The sequence below is a fragment of the Bombina bombina genome, chromosome 5, assembly GCF_027579735.1.
Source record: "Bombina bombina isolate aBomBom1 chromosome 5, aBomBom1.pri, whole genome shotgun sequence".
In the NCBI taxonomy this organism is placed as follows: domain Eukaryota; kingdom Metazoa; phylum Chordata; class Amphibia; order Anura; family Bombinatoridae; genus Bombina; species Bombina bombina.
The window spans coordinates 826756690-826775163 of NC_069503.1; the positions used below are offsets into that span (position 1 = coordinate 826756690).

General features: G+C 36.5%; 1 protein-coding gene across 1 annotated transcript in view; it reads left to right on the forward strand.

The window, feature by feature from the left end:
- LPIN2 (lipin 2) overlaps window positions 1-18474 on the forward strand; it is a 245089-nt gene that overhangs the window by 197883 nt on the left and 28732 nt on the right. The window contains exons 15-16 of the mRNA XM_053714954.1: window positions 12013-12154; window positions 16631-16779. Coding sequence (XP_053570929.1) covers window positions 12013-12154; window positions 16631-16779 — 291 coding nt within the window. The remainder of the gene's footprint in view (window positions 1-12012; window positions 12155-16630; window positions 16780-18474) is intronic.

Here is an 18474-nt window from a genome sequence, read left to right on the forward strand (position 1 = left end):
TGTATGTTTTCTTTGCTGCTGTTTGGAATCAGTAAAGATTTGATGCAAAATATGAAGCCTGTCATTAAAATCCCTATGGGCTATTACCATTTACTTTCTCACTGACTTTTTTTTATTTTTTTTAATTGAGATTTTATATCATAACATGATATGACAAAATAAATCCTTTTTAAACAGTCCAAAAAAATATTTCACATAAAAAAAAAATTCTCTTAATACAAATCAGTAGCTTTTCTGGGGGAAACGTAAAAAGAAAGAAATCCAGCAACATCCAATTACACCAAATAATATTCTCTTGGAGTCTTAAACTTGAATACATTAGTACTCTGGTACTAATGAGCACATTGATAAGAATCGCTACTTCATCAGACCCCAGATAGTTAAGAACTGTAATTTCTTCTGATATTGGAGAGTAGTGGTTAATTTGCTGTAGCTTTCTTATGCTTGCAGTATGTACCTTTGTATCAACAATCCCACGTGATTGCAACTCCTTAAAGGAGAGCTTTTCTGTTTATACCAAGAAAACAAAGCAAATTAGGTAATAGAAGTAAATTGGAATGCTGTTTTAAAATTGTATGCTCTATATGAATCCTAAAATAAATGTTTTTCAACTTTATTTTTTTACAGCAATCTATTTTTACCTACTGGAGTGTATTAGATTGTTTACAAGTAGCTCCATTTACTTTTATTTCAGCATTTGAAATAGTAAAATAGATACATTTTCCTGTGGTGTTCCTACCTATTCTAAAAGTTTCTATACTTGAGTATAGGTTAAAGAAAACCTGCGTAAATATAACCAGCAGAAGAAATTGCACTCTCAGTAGGAGGTAGCTTACCCCTTATTAATTTCCAAAGCTTACACCATTACTGATCGGCCAAGCCCTACCACCTCACTGATCACTCAAGCCTTCTTCCCCCTTACTGATTGCCCATAGCCTACCACCTTACTGATCTCAATTTACGCTATTTACTGATCACCTAAGCCCTACCCCCTAACTGATCACCCAAGCCTTACTGATCACCCAAGCCTTACGGATCACCCAAGCCTTACCCTTTTTATTATGGCTGTCCAATATGGGGGGGTGTCATGTTTTATTTTTATGAAATATTGCAATTTTATTTTAATATTTTTAAACATACTTTTTGCATTTAAAAAATGCATGTAGTGGCTTGTTCCCCTTGCAGTTTCCACTGCAGAGTGAATAGGTCAGAGAAAAGAGCACTGCTAATTGGCCACCTTCTTTGTCTTTGCACACATCAGGACTTGTGCAGCAATCATGAGGCAAGTAAAATGACGGCTGTAGCATTACGTGCTTTGACACTTATGTAATACTCCCTGGTCCACCCCCTGGAGGAGTGATCAGAGCTGCTGCTGGGCAGGACTGGAGCGTTTGTGTGACTGACTTGACATGTTGAGGAAGGCGCTTCGGGAATTTTTTTTGTTTGTTTGATTTGCTAAATAAATTGCAGCCTCATGTGATTCAGATATTGCATAGCCTCATATCGCGATTAATTCCAGAGCCCTACTATTTACTCATCATCCAAGCCTTACCCTTTTTACCGATCATCTAATCCTTACCCTTTTTACCCATCATCCAAGCCTTACCTTCATTTACAAATCACTTAATCCCTACCACCTCCCTTACTGATCACCCAAGCCCTGCATCTAGTGAATAGAACTCATAGTTACTTTGTTCTGATTTTGTTCTGGGGTGTAAAATACGGGCTTTGTCAGGTGTCTCTTCTCACAATAAGCTGCTTTACAAGAAACTTTGTCTCCCTGACTGTCTGTTGTACAATTCTCTCTAGGATGGAGAGCCATAGGCTTTCTATGTTTGCTCTCTATTTCCCATATGGCTGTAAGTTTAGTATTGTGGTGTTTTTATTTACATGTATCTTTTCATATAATGTTATATACTTAGGGTGAATGTTCTTTCTCTCCCTCTGTTTATATGTATTTACATTCATCTCTATATATAATGTTATATACTGTCTTAGGGTGATTGTGCTTTCTCTCCCCTCTGTTTATATGTATTTACATGTATCTCTATATATAATGTTATATACTTAGGGTGATTGCGCTTTCTCTCCCTCTGTTTATATGTATTTACATGTATCTCTATATATAATGTTATATACTTAGGGTGATTGTTCTTTCTCTCCCTCTGTTTATATGTATTTACATGTATCTCTATATATAATGTTATATACTTAGGGTGATTGCGCTTTCTCTCCCTCTGTTTATATGTATTTACATGTATCTCTATATATAATGTTATATACTTAGGGTGATTGTTCTTTCTCTCCCTCTGTTTATATGTATTTACATGTATCTCTATATATAATGTTATATACTGTCTTAGGGTGATTGTGCTTTCTCTCCCCTCTGTTTATATGTATTTACATGTATCTCTATATATAATGTTATATACTTAGGGTGATTGCGCTTTCTCTCGCTCTGTTTATATGTATTTACATGTATCTCTATATATAATGTTATATACTGTACTGTCTTATGGTGATTGTGCTTTCTCTCCCCTCTGTTTATATTTATGTACATATATGTCTTTATATAATGTTATATACTTAGGGTGATTGCGCTTTCTCTCCCTCTGTTTATATGTATTTACATGTATCTCTATATATAATGTTATATACTGTCTTAGGGTGATTGTGCTTTCTCTCCCCTCTGTTTATATGTATTTCTCTATATAATGTTATATACTTAGGGTGATTGCGCTTTCTCTTCTCTCCCTCTGTTTATATTTATGTACATATATCTCTTTATATAATGTTATATACTTAGGGTGATCGCGCTTTCTCCCCTATGTTTATATGTATTTACATGTATCTCTATATATAATGTTATATACTGTCTTAGGGTGATTGTGCTTTCTCTCCCCTCTGTTTATATTTATGTACATATATGTCTTTATATAATGTTATATACTTAGGGTGATTGTGCTTTCTCTCCCTCTGTTTATATGTATTTCTCTATATAATGTTATATACTTAGGGTGATTGCGCTTTCTCTTCTCTCCCTCTGTTTATATTTATGTACATATATATAATATATGTTAAATACTGTCTTAGGGTGATTGTGCTTTCTCTCCCCTCTGTTTATATTAATTGTTTTTGCAGAATGCCATATATTGACCTTTAGGGGTCCGTTCTACCCCTCCTCCCTCACACTCTCTCCTACTGTCTCTCTATTTGACTGTTTTCTTCTATATCTCCCCCTCTGTCTGCTTGACTCTGTCTCTTCTCTGGGTGTTGTGACTCTGCTCTCTCATCTCAGTCTCTCTCACACCGCTACCTTTCTCCCCTCTTTTTCTCTTACCACCGTCTGTCTCTCATTTCTTTCTCTTTCCTTTTATGATATTTTTGTTTCTTTTGTTTTTTTCCATGAACCTACAAGGAAACCTAATTCTGAAGGATTGAGGCTTTACTTGTAAGTGTCATTTCTCATTTGTGTGCTTTGAGAGCCTTAGCCAGCAGTTTACTGTAACTGTGCATGACAAGTCTAATAAGGAGCATCACTAAGCTGGTGTTTGCCTGCCAATGGGTACAAACCTTACATTAACAGTTTACACCTGCTTAGTGTTCCTACTTGATATATTCACCGTATATGGAATGTGCACATTTGTTTTATTACTGTGCAAAACTCCTGACACAAACTGTTGATTAAAATAGATGAATGAATAGTTTTCTTTGAACATCATATTTTTTATGTAACAGTAAGAGCATAGTGTACAGACAAATATTTGTATTAGAGAGCTCCACAAATTGCAATTTGCTCTTTCGAAAGATCTTACTTTTAAAAAAGCACAGATTTCAGTCCTATTAAAAAATGGAGCTACAAGGCAAAATCTTCCTATTCAAAATGTGCTGCATAAATAACGTGTATCTTATGTACGTAACACCTCCCTAGACTTGTTTCTTGTTGCAGAAATCAATAGGGGCATGCCTTTTTTACTTCTCTATCAGAACTTGTCTAGGCCACACCCCTGTGTGCCTAATTACACTAAAAAGTTCTAGATATAGCTGCTCTCACACACACACTGTCTCACTCTCTCACACACTCTCTTTCTCTCATTCTCGCTCTCTCACTCTCTCACACACTTTCTCTCATTCTTGCTCTCTCTCACACACACACACACTCTCTTTCTCTCTCACTCTCTCACACACTTTCACTATTTCTCTCATTCTCGCTCTCTCACTCACACACTCTCTCTCACTCTCTCACACACTCTTTCACTCTTTCTCTCATTCTCGCTCGCTCTCACTCACACACACACACACACATATATATACACACACACACACTCTCTTTCTCTCTCACTCTCTCACACTATTTCACTCTTTCTCTCATTCTCGCTCGCTCTCACTCACACACACACACACACATATATACACACACACACACACACTCTCTTTCTCTCTCACTCTCTCACACACTTTCACTATTTCTCTCATTCTCGCTCTCTCACTCACACACTCTCTCTCTCACACACTCTTTCACTCTTTCTCTCATTCTCGCTCGCTCTCACTCACACACACACACATATATATACACACACACACACACACACACTCTTTCTCTCTCACTCTCTCACACACTATTTCACTCTTTCTCTCATTCTCGCTCTCTCTCATTCACACACTCTTTTTCTCTGTCTCTTTCTTTCTCTCTCTCTCTCTCTCTCTCTCTCTCTCACACTCTAATCTTTATATATAATATATATATTTTTTTAAATACAAGTTCCTATACTGAGCCTGTCAGGCTTGCAGACGTATGTCTCTCCTTTAGAGCTATGTTAAGTTGTCTTTACCATCCAGTGGATATTAAAAGGAAGTTTTAGTTTTCCCTTGCTATTTTTGATGGACATCTTTTTTAGCCTCTTTAAATGTACACAAAAAATGATGATTAAGCAGCAACAAGGTAATTTAAATGGTAGCAAGAAGTTGCCTGTTGAATTTGATTTCTGCTGTTACACTGCTTCTCACCCTAATAACTTTTGCAGTGCTTGAATTCTCGGGAAGTAATCCCAGCTTTTGTAACTTGGTCTTGGAGTGCAGTTACAGTCTTGTGTACATTACTACTTTTGTAGTTAAAAGGATATAAAACAGACTGTTTTATTGTTGTACTAACAAAACACTAAAGGCCCGATTTTAAGAAAGTATGGCGGACAAGGGCTTCACATTTAGCGGGCAGCAATACGCTGCACCCATTTACCATTGCACACTACTTCATGTGTGCAATACTGCTCATGCGCAAGCAAGGACCGTCAATCTCCCCGGCTGGAAAAGTCTGAGAGGGGGTTGATGTACACAACATAACCTGCATCTGACGACCTAACGACACCTTGATAAATGGGGATCTAAGCAGCGGGTTATATGTAAAGAGATATATAACCCGAAATATTTATTTTGTTATTCAGACAGAACATGCAATTTAAAAAACAACTTTCCAATTTACTTCTATTATCCAATTTTGCTTCGTTTCCATGTTATTCTTTGTTGAAGAGATACCTAGGTAGCTGTCTGGGGCACTAAATGGCAGGAAATAGTGCTCTTTCATATGGATACAATTCTTACAAATCTGCTGCCATATAGAGCTCCAGAAATGGCAGGTTTCTGGGTTATGTATCTTATGTAAATTAGAAAGTTGTTACAAATTGCATGCTCTATCTGAATCATGAAATACATTTTTTGGGTTTCATGTTCCATTAATAGAAATCATTGCAATAGGCATTATTCATCACTTTAAAAGGATTTTTCCTTTTATTACCTTTTTAACTTAATTTGTGCTGGGTCCATTACTTCCTGTCACAGCCCAAAAAAGAGGTTGGGGCCTCTGCAGGAAAGTAAATTAGCAGTTTTTCTTTGAAAAAGCAGGAATATAAGCTTAGAAGCCGGCCCATTTTTGGTTCAGAACCTGGGTAGCGCTTGCTGATTTGTGGCTAAATGTAGCCATCAATCAGCAAATGCTACCCAGGGTTCTGAACCAAAAATTGGGAGACCATAAGCTTACATTTTCTGCTTTTTCAAATAAAGATACCAAGAGAACAAAGAACATTTGGTAAAAGAAGGGGTAAATTAGAAAGTTGCTTAAAATTGCATTCTCTATCTGAATTATAAAATAAAAAAAATGGGTTTCGTATCCCTTTAAAAATCAAATATTGTTTCTGCTTAAAAAGTCAATGTTTTGTCCTTATTACAGAGACTTTGTGAAGACAAACTTATTTCTCCCAACAAGGATGTATCATTGTTGGAAGAAAAAGGTTTGTCTTCACCTATAATTATTGGAATTTAAATTTATTTCTTGCAGGTTTAATCATGATTTAAACAAAAAAGACCTTTTGAAGCCAAAGTCCACTTCTCTATTTTTTGGCCTTTCACTCTTGCATATGGAGTAGTCTAAGGGCTCGATGATTGAAAGCTCTCTGGGCTGGCGAGATTATTAAAGAATGCTCGCCAGTCCTTCTATTTCCCTGGTGGAATGATCTAAAGCCACTTTTTACCCTGAAAACAGGGTGTCCCGCTAATGGGCGTATATTGCATTTTCATTTGAAAAATGGACAATAAACGTATTTTAAACATCATACAAAACAAATATTTGAACCAATCACACACAAATAAGCAGGGAAAAATAGTATTTTAAGGCGCATTAAAAATTGTAACAAAATTCTTCACCAAAAATCTTATTTTAACAAAAATGTAAAATTTGTATGTAATTTATACAGGAATAAATCAAATTAAATATGCACAGCATAAATCGTAATACTGTATTAGGACACTGGATGTGCAGAAATCACACAGAAATTTGTACTTATAAATACAAAACACAAAGTGTAATTGTTGGGGGGTTTTCTCGTAAAATGGCCTGAACATGGGCGTTCCATGGGCGTATATGACAATGTCTTTCTAATCCCAGCGTAATTCTGCAAAGTTTTTCGCACTGCAGATCTCGGTTGTTTCTCACCAACTAAAAGGTGGCAAGTTTTTCTTAAAACAATACTAACACTTATAACCCCAATAGAAAAACAAATGCATACTAAAATATAGGCGAATGTAAGATGCTATATGCAGAAAGCAGCATAATGTGATTTATATCGGCTGCAGGATTTCATTTTAAAGTGCTTCCCCTACTCCCTGCTAACTTCGCACTAAGGAGCGAAGTGTCCCTATCCAGCAAGCTCCATTACTTTTAATAGGCGCCATCTCGCCACTCGCCCCTTTTTTACGATCATTCTACCAGGGCAGCCCTGCGAGAGTCGGCAAGAAAAAGTAGGTTTAAGCTTGCAAAGTTTTTATCATCGAACCCTAAGTGTTTGAAACATGAAGGTATCTTGCAGCATTCTTATCTTAAAATAGTAATGTGCGTTTAGTTTGATTTGTAATGAAGAAATAGCAGAAAAATAAATAAATAAAGGAGATCCTTTAGTCTGTCAGCAGTGCTTGCAACAAGTTTTAATCTTCAACAAAGCCCACCAATAGAACAAAGCAATTTTGATAATAGAGTAATAATTATTTTTTATTGCATGCTCCATCTAAATTATACAATTTTTGACTAAACTGTCTAAATTGGAATATCAGATTGTTGCTAGGTTTCCCTCAGGAAAAAGCAAGTTATATTAACAGTAGTAACTCACACATTGACTGTAAAGATACTTGCGTTGAAAAGACCTTTATTCATTATGTGTGTGCATAGCATTTATGCACAGTAGGGTTTGCCTGACTTGATCAGGATTAGGGAGGAAGCACCAGTTCAGAGTTGATGTTGTGGAGCAGGGCTGCTATATACACCATGTGGGACCTCACACAGTGGTGAGACAGAACTTTCTTCCACATCGTCTTAGGACTTTATCCCCCATAAGACCATCAAGTGACATGCTTAGTTTAAAGGGATACTGAACCCAAATAGTTTCTTTCATGATTCAGAAAGAGCATGCAATTTTAAGCAACTTTCTAATTTACTCCTATTATAAATGTAGCCACCAATCAGCAAGCACTACCCAGGGTGCTGAACTAAAAATTGGATAGCTCCTAAGCTTAACCCCTTAATGACCACAGCACTTTTCCATTTTCTGTCCGTTTGGGACCAAGGCTATTTTTACATTTTTGAGGTGTTTGTGTTTAGCTGTAATTTTCCTCTTACTCATGTACTGTACCCACACATATTATATACCGTTTTTCTCGCCATTAAATGGACTTTCTAAAGATACCATTATTTTCATCATATCTTATAATTTACTATAAAAAAAATTATAAAATATGAGGAAAAAATGGAAAAAAACACACTTTTTCTAACTTTGACCCCCAAAATCTGTTACACATCTACAACCACAAAAAAACACCCATGCTAAATAGTTTCTAAATTTTGTCCTGAATTTAGAAATACCCAATGTTAACATGTTCTTTGCTTTTTTTGTAAACTATAGGGCCATAAATACAAGTAGCACTTTGCTATTTCCAAACCATTTCTTTTCAAAATTAGCGCTAGTTACATTAGAACACTGATATCTTTCAGGAATCTCTGAATATCCATTGACATGTATATATTTTTTTTTAGTAGACAACCCAAAGTATTGATCTAGGCCCATTTTGGTATATTTCATGCCACCATTTCACCGCCAAATGCAATCAAATACAAAAAATCGTTCACTTTTCACAAATTTTTTTCACAAACTTTTGGTTTCTAACTTAAATTATTTACAAACAGCTTGTGCAATTATGGCATAAATTGTTGTAAATTCTTATCTGGGATCCCCTTTGTTCAGAAATAGCAGACATATATGACTTTGGCGTTGCTTTTTGGTAATTAGAAGGCCGCTAAATGCCACTGTGCACCACACGTGTATTATGCCCAGCAGTGAAGGGGTTAATTAGGGAGCATGTAGGGAGCTTTTTGGGATAGTTTTAGCTTTAGTGTAGTGTAGTAGACAACCCCAAGTATTGATCTAGGCCAATTTTGGTATATTTTATGCCACCATTTCACCGCCAAATGCGATCAAATTAAAAAAAAAGTTAAATTTTTCTCAATTTTAGGTTTCTCACTGAAATTATTTACAAACAGCTTGTGCAATTATGGCACAAATGGTTGTAAATGCTTCTCTGGGATCCCCTTTGTTCAGAAATAGCAGACATATATGGCTTTGGCATTGCTTTTTGGTAATTAGAAGGCCTCTAAATGCCGCTGCGCATCACACGTGTATTATGGCTAGCAGTGAAGGGGTTAATTATGTAGCTTGTAGGGAGCTTGCAGGGTTAATTTTATCTTTAGTGTAGAGCTCAGCCTCCCACCTGAAACATCAGACCCCCTGATCCCTCCCAAACAGCTCTCTTCCCTCCCCCACCCCACAATTGTCCCCGCCATCTTAAGTACTGGCAGAAACTTTGCCAGTACTAAAATAAAAGGTATTTGGCCATTTTTTTTTTAAAAAAAAAAAGCATATTTACATATGCTGATGTGTATGATCCCCCTTAGACCCCAACCTCACTGATCCCCCACCTAACAGCTCTCTAACCCTTCCCCTCTGCCTTAATGGGCGCCATCTTGGGTACTGGCAGCTGTCTGCCAGTACCCAGTTTTGCAAAAAAAGTGCCATTTTATTAAAAAAAAAGCAATTTTCTGTAGTGTAGCTTTCCCCCCCACCAAGACCAACCCCCCACCCCTTCCAGATCCCTGAGATTATATTTTTTAAAGTTTAAACTTCATTTTTTTTTAATACTTTTTACTAAGTTTTTCTGTAGTGTAGCGGTTCCCACCCGCTCCCGCCCCGTGCACGCGCCCGCCCTCCAACCCCCGTGCACGCACGCGCTCCCGTGCGCGCCCCCGTGGGTCCCGCCCCGATCCCGCCCCCCTCCACTCCATACACAACATCGATGGCCGCCCACCCGCCTCCCACGTAAGCTCCCACCCACCAACGATACCGGCCATCGATGTCCGGTGCAGAGAGGGCCACAGAGTGGCTCTCTCTGCATCGGATGGCCAAGGGGGGTTATTGCAGGATGCCTCCATATCGAGGCATCACTGCAATAACCGGAAAGCAGCTGGAAGCGAGCAGGATCGCTTCCAGCTGCTTTCCAGACCAAGGACGTACGCCACACGTCCTCGGTCATTAAGTGTATTTATTTAGAGGACGTGTGGCGTACGTCCTTGGTCGTTAAGGGGTTAAATTCCTGCCTTTTCAAATGAATGAATGCTGAAAGAAAAAGTTGGGGCTTCATATCCATTTAATACAGATAATGTTTAAGTCAAGCATTACATTTTCTAGAAGTCAGAAAATGTATCTGTTTTCAGATGACTCTCTCACAGCAATACTGGGGTAAAAAGCAGAAAATAATTTTGAGGTGCATGTAACTCATAATTTATTTTTCATTTTATGTGTTCATGGTGGCAATTAGATCTTTAAGTTTTACATAGAAAAAGGTTCTGGTTATTGATTGCTGTTCCTTGCCTGATGCACACTACTTTCAACAGTTTTCCCCAATGCTCCATAAAACATTTTAATACTCTTCTTGAAATATGAGCTCAGATGCAGAAAATGAATTGAGAAGATGCCTTTTCTGGCTCCCGTGAGCTTGAGGTTCAGGAACAGCTTCCCCAGGAGTGGGAGCGCTCGAGTATTCAGTTACATCACTGTGGGAAAAACATAAAAACTAAACACACAATATTACAATTTGTTAGAAACGAATGTAGCGTGAAATAGCAAAACATCCGTAGCCACAGGGTACTATATGGCTACTAACAAGGTGATTTATTCACTTGAGTAATGATGTGTCTTACGGAGATTTCTACTAAAACTAATGGTATTACACCCTGGAATAATGCAGTGTATACATTTGGATTTAAATGAATGCGAAGATAGAATGAATAGTAGCTTTGTTTTATTCTTTGTGATTTGGAGCTTTAGCGTTTGAACCAGTTACACAACTGGTCGCCTCTCACTAAAAGGTTAATCAGTCACACTTCTACAAAATAACAATATACCTAATCCCAGAAAAGTCTATATACTGCAGGACAGAAATGTTTGTTTTGTAAAGATATGGGGCAGATTCTTCCCAAACTTAGAAACAAAACTTAGGTTCTCAACTGTAAGGACAAAAAACAATATATGTGTTGCAAATGGGGTTACCTAGATGAGCGGGATCACTAACATCTCTCCATCAGATGTCACTTTTATACTAATTTGGGGAAAGTTGATCTTTTTAAGTAAACAATGTAACTTATATTTCTCCTTAAAGGGAAAGTTAACACCAGAATTTTTGTTGTTTAAAAAGGTAGATAATCCCTTTATTACCTATTGCCCAATTTTGCATTACCAACACAGTTCTAATAATATACTTTATACCTCTGTGATTACCTTGTATCTAAGCCTCTGCAAACTGCCCCCTTATTTCAGTTCTTTTGATAGACTTTCATTTTTAGCCAATCAGTGCTGACTCCTATGAGCTTCACATGCCTGAGCTCAATGTTATCTATATGAAACACATGAACTAACGCCCTCTAGTGGTGAAAAACTGTCAAAATGCTTTCAGATTAGAGGCAGTCTTCAAGGTCTAAGAAATTAGCACACGAACCTCCTAGATTCAGCTTTCAACTAAGAATACCAAGAGAACAAAGCAAAATTGGTAATACAAGTAAATTGGAAAGTTGTTTAAAATTGCATCCCCTATTTAAATCATGAATTTTTTTTTTTTTTACTTTACAGTCCCTTTAAGGCCGGATTAGTTATTTTTTTAATCACATTTAACTGTTCTATAAAGACAGCAAACTATGGACTAAAACTATCTCTGTCTCCTGATTCAAGTATAATTTAGCGCTCAGCGTAGTCTTCCTAATTTTTTTTATTTCTCAGTCTGTAATATTTGGACAGTGATAAATTATTGGAAACATTTCCGGGAGCATTAAAGATAAATACTTAATTACAAACTACTAGTAGATTCATTATCTATATAAAGTTGTTGTGAATTTTATATCTGTGGGTTTTTTCTCTTATGTATTAGACCATCAGCTAATGATAACACATCAAGTGATGAGGAGTCATTGGAACTGAAACAGATACAGGAATCTGCTCCAGTGGAACATCAAAGCCATGGAGGTGGAACAACGTACCGCAAGACTCTCCGGCTGTCCTCGGATAAAATAGTATGTCGTTTTATATTTTATTTTGTCTTTATGTTCAGAGAGAGAACCTGCAGACAATTTCTATAGCTTATTTTTTTATCTATTCCAGTCAGTACAAACCTTACACAGAAACATAACCTTTGCATTTTTGTCCAATTTCTAATAAGTTTATTATGAACCGTCAAATCCGGAAAATACTTGCACTTGTTAAAATATTCTCTAAACTGCAATATTTGTTCCAAATAACAAAAACGTTACAGAAAACTCCACCTCTTGTTTAATGTGCAGTATTTTTTTTTCCCTTGTACATAAAATTAGCTCTGTTTCTTACATCAAAAATGTAATTTGATTGAATGTCCTACAATAATATCCTACAATAAATACTTATTCCATGATTTTGTTTTCTTATTTACTGTAATTTCAGGCATGTTTTTTTTTTTTTACAATACATGATGTCTTAAAACATTGATACAAATAGAACCAAAAATAATGGCGCACAAAAATACATTTTTAAGATAATAGTTTTGCATGGTACAGGTAATGTCTTAGTGTAGTTTTAGCCAGAATTGATCTGCGCTGAAGTGACTAAGAACTGTACAATGTTCTACAGCAATGAGACGACAGTCATATGTCTGGTAATATCAACAGCTGTTGCATTGCTTGTATTAAGTCAGACCGGCTTACTCATATGCTGAGGATAGTAAATGTTAGCATATATGGTTATCTATACTTCTAAATCAGAAACAGCTGTCAAGGTCATAAACTAGCCAGGTGTGTTTTTGGTGGGTGGAATGGACAGACCGACGAGATAATACAGACCGAAAGATGTTGCTATAGGGAGACTATTCACTGTACAGTCATTTCTCACAGAGTCAGCATTGTGGTTAAAGCCATCCTTTCCTATAAGGTTTCAGGCTGATTCAGAGCGCTTTTTCAGATAGTTCATCTGAGGTTAGTATGATTCTTTCAGAGGTGATTCACTAGTTCAAAGTAGCAAACAGAACTTGGCAGCCCACCCAATAATTTTTTTTTAAACTGCTATTACAGTACAGTATATCTAATTTTAATTTTAGCAGAACAGTCCAATATAATCCTGCAATGTCCCTTAAAGGACCATTTAAACTTGGCATTTCAAAAAATGTTTCATTATTGCAAGTGAAACATTATTGCAAAATGCATTCATTATTTATTTTGCAGCCTTTTTCTGTAAAATACATCTAAAAAGTGTGCTTATTTGACTTTCTCCCAGAAAGGCGTGGGTTAATACTTTCTAAGCAATTTATGTGAGCTTTTGTTTACTTTCCCTCCCTCCCTCCCTAAGCTTCTATGGTGTCCCATGCTTTTAAGAGGTGGATTATCAGTTTTGCATCAACAATCATGATAGGAGAATCATTCTTTGCAATAGTAACCAAGTTGAATCAGAGCTAAACCTCCTTAAGGGAATACAAGAGGGCAGGCTACCCAAGTCTGCACATATGCAAGCAGAGTTTAATATTTACATATAGCACAGTTTGTGATTGGTTAGCAGAGGTTATTTTGTTCTGGGAGACAGGTAAAACTGTGAAAAGAATAAAGATAAAATAATATACATATTAGTTTTTATTGCAAAATGATTAATATATATGAAGGTTCATAATCATGTAGTTTACAGTTTGTGTTCAATGTCCCTTTAGAGCATGATATGATTAGACCATCGGAAATGTATTTTTATTAAATTCTACGTGGTGGCTTACTGTTCCAAAATGTAACATTCAGTGTTTGATACCTAGAACTTCCTCTAAAAGTATTATAGCACCTTACTTATGACTTTTAGCTATCGGTGACCCTAGCTCAGACCCATGGCCCTACAGCCCTTCTATAAACGACGACAAGTCAGGCCCTCTTATAAGCTACATACATGGGTTATATCCCCATCACCTCTCCCCTGACCCTCATTACTGCAGATCAGTGGGGATGTTCATATAAAGAAAGGCTGTTAACAAAACTGGTCTTATCATTAAAGGGATAAACAAAGCTTTAGAATGCATATGAAAGAGTACAAATATAATATATAAGTAAATAAATCATTTAAAGCTCTTAATTTTTATTTTGACACGAATAAGAAGTGCAGGCGTAGTACGTGTGTATGTATATATAATGTGTGTGCAACTAAATAAAACAAAAGTTCTGCACACAAGATAAATGCTTCATAAGCAATAAAAATGTCATTTTGGTTGCAACATTTGTATTGTTTTGCAGTTCAGTGATATATCCAGTCTTCCAATAGTCGAGTCTAAATGTCATTAGTACAGATTAACACCTTGTTTGCTGCAATTATTTTTTAAATGGTTTAACTCCACCCACCACTTTCCTTATTTAGAGGAGCGAATCTGGACTGCAAAAGGCGAGGCTTGTCACTATTTTAATGTTAACAAAATCTCCATTGTTTGGCTTTAGCAGAAATGATAAGATAACAAACTGCGTATTAGAGATTTGTTAGAGATAGATTAGCCTCGAGAAACTGCCATGTTCTCTTTTAATTTTTAGGAATTGAAAATCTACATATTTCAGACATAATTTACAGGAAAAGGGGGCAAAATAAAAGTGAAATACAAGTACATTGCATTTTTTTGTTATGTTTTATTAATTTTCTGCTTGATTAACTGAGGGAAGAAGAATATATGTATATATTGTGCCGAGTAAACAGTGCTAATACATTTTGTAAAAATGGAATGTGCTGGCTCACTTCACTGTATGGTATGGGGGAGCACATGAGAATCGGGGAGGGGCACAAGGTCCTCCTGTCTGCCACTGCACAAGAGCTTGATAATAGCCTTTGATTTTAGCTATATTAGTTGTGCACATTCATTGTGACATTCAGATCTCCGCAGCCTGCTGAGATAGTTGTGCAAGAACTGATAGAAATGTAATTTAGCCAACTGGGAAAGCCTGACTTGCTAACATGACACAGTGGTTGTTGTTCTTGGATGAGGCACAGATAAGGAAATAAATTATCTCACTTGGGAAATTCTAGTGTCTAAAAGTTTGATTAAAAGCAGCGTTTGGTCTGATATATAGCTGCTATTACTTTTTTTTTTTAACTTATTTAGAAAGACACCCATAGGACTTTTCTACAAGATGATATCATATCCCACTAGAGAAATCTCTGCCTAACCTTACTTTTCTGTATACGTTTGCTCAGTTGTTTTAGCTGTATGTAATGTAATTGCCATTTATTACCTTATTTCTTTATTTTTCTTTTAGTCAAAGGGTCACCATATTTCCTTATTTAGCTTTAAAGAGATATGAAACCCAAACATTAGCTGTGTGTGATTCAGACAGAACATACAATTTAAAACAAGTTTCCATTTATTTATTTTTATCAAATGAGCTTTGTTTCCATGGTATTTGTTAAAGAGATACCGAGGTAGGTGTCTGGAATGCTACATGGCAGGAAATAGTGCTATTGCAAACATATAACATTCTTGCAAAACTGCTGCCATATAATGCTGCAGACCGTGCATGCTCCTCAGCTCACCTCCCTGCATTTTGACTAAAGATACCAAGAGAACAAACAAAATGTAATAATAGAAGTAAACGAGAGAGTTGTTTAATCATGAAAGAAATATGTTGGGTTTCATGTCCAATGTTAACTGCCATCTGGCCATGTGTATATGTTACATATTAAAGGGACAGTCTACACCAGAATTTTTATTGTTTTAAAAGGTAGATAATCCCTTTATTACCCATTTCCCAGTTTTGCATAACTAACACAGTTATAATAATATACTTTTAACCTCTGTGATTATCTTGTATCTAAGCCTCTGCAAACTGCCCCTTTATTTCAGTTCTTTTGACAGACTTGCAGTTTAGCCAATCAGTTCCTGCTCCCAGATAACTTCTCGTGCACGAGCACAGTGTTATCTATATGAAATACGTGAACTAACACCCTCTAGTGGTGAAAACCTGTTAAAATGCAATCTGAAAGAGGTGGGCTTCAAGGTCTAAGAAATTAGCATATGAACCTCCTAGGTTAAGCTTTCAACTAAGAATACCAAGAGAACAAAGCAAAATTGGTGATAAAAGTAAATTGGAAAATTGTTTAAAATTACATGCTCTATCTGAATCATGAAAGTTTATTTTGGCCTAGACTGTCCCTTTAAGGTGCACACACCTGAAGACGGCCTAAAAATCTGTGCCCTTCTCAGACCCCTGGTGTCAATGTATGTGCTGGGAGCCAATACAATATTTCCATATTTATGTAGCACTCCCTCAGCATCCTGAACGAGTTGGGGAAGTTGTTGCATAACACAGCACATCTTGAGATTTTGATATGCAAAATACCTCTGGTCCTTAAAAGGGTTAAACCATAATTTTTGTGAAAGCCGCAGATTACAGGGCCTGTATGCTGTTTTTGTAATGTGTAACTTTTCCGCTTAAAGTGGCAACCCTGTATAATGCCTGGTAGTTAAATAAGAGATAAATAGAAATGATTCTGTAATCTCTGTGTATTTTCAGGAAAAACTAAAGCTTCGCAATGGCCCGAATGATGTTGTTTTTAGTATAACAACCCAATATCAGGGAACATGCAGATGTGAAGGCACAATTTATCTATGGAACTGGAATGACAAGATTATCATATCTGACATAGATGGTACCATTACTAAGTAAGTAACTAAATAGCAGTTACTTTTTAGATACTATTTATTTGTGTATATATTTTTTAAAATACCAGTATGTACACAGCAAGTTGTTTCTGCTGTATATCCATTAATTATATATAAAAAAAACTGTTTACTCTGCATTGAAACCTAATGTGTAATTAGTTGGGACATAGTTCAGTGAAGCAATTTGCTTCATACCTCCTGAGAAACCACATAAATCAGAGGCAGAGATCCATACGTACATTGTGAGTAATTATTTCTGGGGTTACTTGTGGGCGATGAGAACATTGTCGTGTGTAATATCTGACCACGCAGTGAGGGGATGGCCTTTCATCTTGTATTTCATTCTGACTGAAAACATGTTTGAAATCATTCATTATTTTTTATTTATTTATTCTTTACATTACGAGTGCTCCTGGTGTGTACCCGGTTTTAACGTTTTGGGAACAAAAATAAGCTAGCAACCTTTTTAACAATGATTAAAAGTACCACTGAAATATTTGTATCTGTATATTGTGTACTACTAGGAAATATTTAGAGACTTTAATGTGTGTTGTCTGTTATCCAGCTTGTATTTTGTATTGTTTTGCAGTTCAGGGATATAACCCTTGAAAGGCCTCTTGACTGTTGTGTATCTCTTCTCTACTGTGGCCAACTCCAACAAAAGAGAGTAAAATAATAGTAAGGCAACACAATTACATAATCGGCAATACAATTATTTATATTTCTTGTAACTTTGCATGGCTTAAACCTATGCTTGCCAACTTCATCATAGTATTTTGTATGGGCGATAAGAAGGAGAAGCACCTATCGGGTGTGGATGAATGGTAGATATTCTGGTCATATGAAGGAAAGGGGGTAAAGAGGCATTAAATACCTCTTGCTCGTGCTGCCCCACGCTCTATAGAGAGGCTACAAATAAATTCTATTACTTAGGTTTTCAAAAGGCTGCAAATTGCTTAAACCACCTAATTGATTTGCAGCATTTGCTGAATACAGAAAGTGCTTTGTGTACACTCTAGCTTTAGTGTAAAACTGGTACTTGTCCCACGCTCCCTAAAGGTGTTTAATGTAAATTTAAAAGCCACATTATCTCTGGAAGACGAAGACAACTTAAATCTCCCCCAAAAAACAGCAGTTTGCTCTGCTGTCTGTATCTAATAGTAAGTTTCCCTGCATAGAAGTATCAGTGACTTAGTCATTCTGGTCAGCTCCTATTTGTTGCTCATGTAAATAAATAAGTCTGTCCTGTTAGCAATACTTTGGGACTGGTTATAAGAGACACTTGGTGTATACCATGTGTAGTGCTCGGGTGTGAGAGCTTTAGATTAAAGTTCTTGCTGCTTGCAGTGAGAACCTCAACTGTCTAGAACATAAAGCTTCCTAGAATGAAGAATAAGAACATATTACTATGTTTTGTTAACACTCAAAATAGCAGTAAACAAGAAGCGCAGCAACACAAGACTCGTACGATCTGGTCCAACCCATTAACATATTTCTCATTTTCAAGGGCTGCTGACCTCTAAATATTCCCTTCTGTGAGCTCAGGGGAGCCTGCCAGTGTATTAGGCACTAATCTGCATCTGTTCAAACATCTTCAAAATCTGGACGGCATGCCCCACAGTACTTTACTATAAGAAGATGTGTCTGGTTAAAGTGGAAACTTCTGTCTTTATCCATATATATACTGGGGACACC